We start from the raw sequence: 5,337 nt of genomic DNA on the forward strand, positions 1-5,337 counted from the left end.
TACTGCAGTTTGGACTCTTTTGTTGACTATGAGGCTACTCCATTTCTTCTAAGGGATTCTTGCCCACAGTAGTAGATATAATGGTCATCTGAGTTAAATTTGCCCATTTCTGTCCATTTTAGTTCACTGATTCCTAAAATGTCAATGTTCACTCTTGCCATCCTGTTTGACCACTTCCATTTGCCTTGATTCATGGACCTAACATTCCAGGTTCCTATGCAATATTGCTCTTTACAGCATTGGACTTTACTTCCATCATCAGTCACATCCACAGCTGGGTGTTGTTTTTGCTTTGGCTCCATCTCTTCATTCTTTCTGGAGTTATTTCTCCACTCTTCTCCAGCAGCATGCTGGGCACCCACTGACCTGGGGATAATGGCAACCTCCTTCAAAAGGTCCTGTGTCTGCACTGCTGCGCTCAGTGCCCCCGACTCTGCAGCAGCCACGGCCGACCCACGCTGCCGCCGGAGACTCCTGGACACTCACAGGCAAGTCTGAGTCAGTCTCTTGTGGGGTCATTCCTCCTTTCTCCTGGGTCCTGGTGCACACAGGGTTTTGTTTGTGCCCTCCAAGAGTCTGTTTCCCCAGTCCTGTGTAAGTTCTGGTGGCTCTATGGGGTTAATGATGACCTCCAAGCGAGCTTATGCCACACCCTGGTGTGGGTAAATAGTACAACTACTATTTAATTTAACAAATAGTACAAAGTGGGATGATAGAAATGGATTAGATCATGATTCTGTGATTTTATTATAGTATTTGTGAATTGATATATTAGCATATCTCATGTTAAATAAGCTAATCTTTAAAAACTATATTTTTTGGGAAGATTTTAAAATTGAGGTATAATTTCCATGCAGTCAAGTACACAGATCATAAATGTGCAACTCAGTAAATTTTCACAAAGTAAGCATATCCAGAGGAGGAATCAAACATTTCCAGCTTGCTTCCTACACCTTCCCAGTTAGTACTCCCTAAGGCTACCACTATTCTGACCACTATCATCATAGATTGCTTTAGAATTATGTTCAATTTTTAGCTACTGTTGAGATTATGAGTCCTTCAAGAAAAAAATTATATTTGGAAATTCTTTTTATTTTGAGAGAATACATTAATTTTTAGCCACTTAAAAAGTTTATGAGGAAGATGTCTTCCAAAACCATAATACCCATAGGAAAAATCATCAATAAAGAGTATAAAAAGAGTTGTTAAAAAAGAAAAAAGTGAAAAGAAAAAAATCAGCTACCCGTCAGTCTTGGTTATCCATATACGTCAGATGAAAACCATCAAAAGTGATAAATGTATAGCACAGTGACCATAGATACACAGACTTTACATCCAGTCATTCGGCTATAGAGCATACTTATTGCCCCTCTACTTTTAAGGCTCATCAATGTATTGGCCCCACACTTGGCTTGAAGTGTTCAATGTTTTGCTCCCCATTCTTTTTGTCATCCCTTCCCTCACCATCTCAAACCATCCAGTCTATCTAGCCAAAGGTGGATATGATAGGGTTACTGCTACTTACCTGCTACTAGCTATTATTATTGACTGCCTACCAGTGCCTGGGGTTGACTGAGACTTCAAAAATGTCATTTCTAAGTCTTCCTGAAATCCTTTTGGGTAGGTGGTATTACTCCAATATATATGGAAAAGTGAAAGTGAAAGTGAAGTCGCTCAGTCGTGTCCAACTCTTTGCGACCCTGTGGGCTGTAGCCCACCAAGCTCCTCTGTCCATGGGATTCTTCAGGCAAGAGTACTGGAGTGGGTTGCCATTTCCTTCTCCAGGGGATCTTCCCAACCCAGGGATTGAACCCAGGTCTCCCGCATTGTATGGCAGATGCTTTAACCTCTGAGCCACCAGGGAAGTTCTGAAATATATATGGAAACACAGTTGCAAAGAGGTGCGGTGTTTTTGAGGACACGTAGTCACAAAGGACTGAGCCAAGATTTATACCCAACTGTATCTGGCTCCAAAGCTTACCTGACTCTGGTAAGGCATAAAGGAACACTGGAGTGTTGGGGAGGGACAGGTAGGCAGTAGACTCCGCAGCTGGGAAGGGAAGGTCTAACAAGGTAGTCTTCCGGTGCTCAGCTAGGGTGGGCATGGGCATAGTGAAGTTTGGGACTGAGATTAAGGGAGAGAGAAGGGGCTGGTGATGGTCAGGGCTGCACGCAATGCCGGGTGGGGGCCATGAGTGGGAGGCTATGAGGACTGAGCCGACAGAAACCCATAGTTTCTCCAGTTCTGCTCACCAGGAAGGGAGAACTGGTGTCTGCAGCCCTTGGGGGACAGGGAGGTGGCATTTCCACATCTCAACCCCTCTGGCCTGGGCGGACAGCCAGAGCGGAGAGCCAGGGAAGCACCAAGGCAGGAGAGATCATTATCGGGAGGAAGGAAGCTCTGGCAGCTCCCACTGGCTTGTTTGTGACAAGCGGGCACTGGGCCACGGAAGGCCCTTGAGGTCAAGGGAAATGTGATCCTGGAACAGCGCGATGAAGCTGGGACACTCCCCTGACACTGCGCCTTCAGGGCTAAGCGATCAGGCCAGCAGAGCCGGGCGCAGGGCCCAGGACGGAAGAGTGGTGGGCTGGAGAAGGGGGAGGGCAGAGCGGCGATGTGGGGGTGGGGTGGAGAGAAGAGAGAGGATTGCGATCCTTGGAACACCCCATCAGCAGTCCCTTGGCTAGAGAGGTAATGACCTTTACTGCAGCCGACGTGGTGTAACTGGCTCTTCAGAGCTCTCCGACATTGCCTCACGGGTGAACTCTCACCCAGTGCCCCTCTGGTCCCTGCAGAGGTCTCCATTTCTGGCCAGTGATAGAATAGAAAGTGCACTGCCTGCAGAGTCGGGAGACCCAGTTTCAAGTCCAAATTCTGCTACTAACCACCCTACAAGCTCTTTAATTAATAAAGCCATCTGAAACCTCAATTTCCTCATCCCGAAAGAAGTAAGTAATCCCTGTCGAGTCTGTCTCACAAGGGATGCACGTGGGCACACCATGAAGAGCCTGAAATGCCGTGTCATTGTGATGAGCTGTGGCCTCCTTCTCTTCCCTCCTGGCTGCATCCCTGCACACAGGCCACCTCACTACCACATCAGGGCTGGGGAAGAGGCCCAGTTTAGGAACAGGAGTAACTCTTTCCTAAATCCCATACACTCTCTTTCCAGTCCTTTCTTCCTCGTGCCATGCTGCCATAAGAAGATGGGGCACGGGAGAGAGGTATGAGGCACAGACCAAGGAACCCACACCCCTAAACTTATTGCAGATAAACTTCTGAAAAAACAGCAATAAGAAGTAGAGAGATCACCACCTCTTCTAGAGCTTAGCCTGCTAAGGTATCACCTCAACCCTCCAGGCCCCTATCTTTTCAGAGGAGCTTGAGCCAGGAAGGGTCCCAAGAGATGTCAGAAGAGAAACTTCTGGGTGGAGGAGCGGTCCAGAGGCCTGGAGAGGGAATTAGCTCAAGCACAAGGAAGGCTGGAAAACTAAAGGACTTTGTCCAAGTGGACTGGAACCAGCTTGAATTTCCCAGAGTCCCCTTTCTTGGGAGGGTTACAGGCCACGATGTAAGAAGTGACCCGTTTCTTCTCCTTGTACTTGCAGTCTGGGTATCTCCTTGAGGTGAGCTTACACTCAGTCAGGGATACAGGCTTTTGGCTTCGGTGGCAGTTATTCTCACGATTCTTGCAGGCTGTGTTGGGAGTCTGACAAGCAGTGGCCACATTGGAGAAGGACTCATGCAGGAAGGTGTTGAGGTCTTTGCAGCGTTTGGAGAACTTGTTGATTTTGCGCATCGCAGCGTTGCAGCCTTGAGGACTGGGCTGCACGTGCTGAGTTTCAAACCACTGAGCTGGGGTCATGTTCCCGGGCCTGGCACTGACTGGGTCCTCAGCCACCCACAGCCCCAGCAGCAGGAGCAGCAGCAGAGGGCAGAATCCTCCTCTGGCTGGGGCCATCTCTCTTAGGGGGCACAGTTAGAAGGGAGGAGTGGGGTCTCTGGGGATGGAGAGCAGGAGGTGGAAATTAGCTCTCCTGAACCTGCTCCTTCCAGCTGATCACTGTCTCCCTCCCCCTCTGTCTCCTTCCTCCCTCTGCCCGTGTCTTTCTCCTCCTCTCCTCTCTGTGTGCACACAGCTGCTATGACCCCTTCCCATAATCCTAGAGCTCTGTCTCCCTCATCTTGTGTCCCTATCTTTCATTCATTCATTGTCCCACAAGTCTCCTACTCCTTGCTCCATCTCCTCTCCCTCACATCCATCCTTCTGTGACCCTGTTTGTATCCTTTTCTCTGTGTTTTGTACCCTCCATGACTCCATCCCCATCTCCTCCATAGCCCTGTTTTGTGCCCCCAGCCCCTAGCATCTCTCTCCTCTCTCTCCTTTGTGTCCTCATCCATCCTTTGTCCACCTTGTCACTCACCTGAGGGTACTCTTATCTTGCCAGAGCCCATCTCTTCCCTGTCCTCTCTCCTCACCCACGTTCTACTGTGGCCTCACCTCGTCACTGAGTCTTCCTGTTGCAACGCCGGCTCAGTGGACACAGCTTCCTTCCGCTGGTCTTCAGATCTCTGAGGGCCTCCTCTCCCACCACGAACTCCTTGAGAGCTGGCCTGGCCTGTGGTGCCTTTATTTGGGTGTGGGCTGGGAAGCAGCCCTGGATCAGGAAATGAATCAGGTTCATGCCTTTCCACTTACATATTCCAAGTGAGTAAGTGGAGCTAGTACACCTGCCTAAACATCTTTAGCAATGAGGAAGTCTGAATCGGCATACTCAAAGAGTAGATCTGGCCTCTAGCCACAAGATTGTAATGACTCTGATAAAACACTTGACCCAGGTGTCTACCCGAAATGAGAGCTATCATTTATCCTCTCCTATATACACCTCTGGTTCTGATTCTGGGAAGAGCCCATGGCTGTGGTGGTAAGGGTTGCTTTTTTTCTGATCTGATATACAGATGGAATAGTCTAGAAGGTTACTTTGCATGATGTCCTGTCATCAGGACTTTTTGCTAATCTTTTGATGGAGACAGGGAAGTGGACCAGTCATCACAGCCACTATTCCCAGCACCATTCCAACTCAACCATCCTACAGTGATTCATCCTTCTGGGTCCCTCCTGTTCTAGGGTCAAGCAAGGTCAGCTGGCTTTACCTGGAGATGATGCCCAGCACCTCTCATCCTTCACTCTTCCCCTTACTGCTCTATTAAAATCTTCAGCCCTTAGTGTCCAAATTTGAGAATGCTGCTGGAGGGGAGGCTGCCCCACGGCTACCTAGACCTTCCTCCGCCTGTGCTCCCTGTTACTTGTGGCAGTTACAGCTGTGCGGAGAGCTGGA

At 49.0% G+C, this 5,337-nt stretch overlaps 1 protein-coding gene across 1 annotated transcript; it reads right to left on the bottom strand.

The window, feature by feature from the left end:
* Positions 1 to 3,488: 3,488 nt before the first annotated feature.
* On the bottom strand, positions 3,489 to 3,959 carry LOC128054565 (ribonuclease 7-like). Its single transcript, XM_052647203.1, has one exon. It carries the CDS (start codon positions 3,957 to 3,959, stop codon positions 3,489 to 3,491), a length of 471 nt encoding a protein of 156 aa, XP_052503163.1.
* Between the last annotated feature and the right edge of the window lie 1,378 nt (positions 3,960 to 5,337).

This window comes from Budorcas taxicolor, chromosome 10 (assembly GCF_023091745.1).
Source record: "Budorcas taxicolor isolate Tak-1 chromosome 10, Takin1.1, whole genome shotgun sequence".
Lineage (NCBI taxonomy): Eukaryota > Metazoa > Chordata > Mammalia > Artiodactyla > Bovidae > Budorcas > Budorcas taxicolor.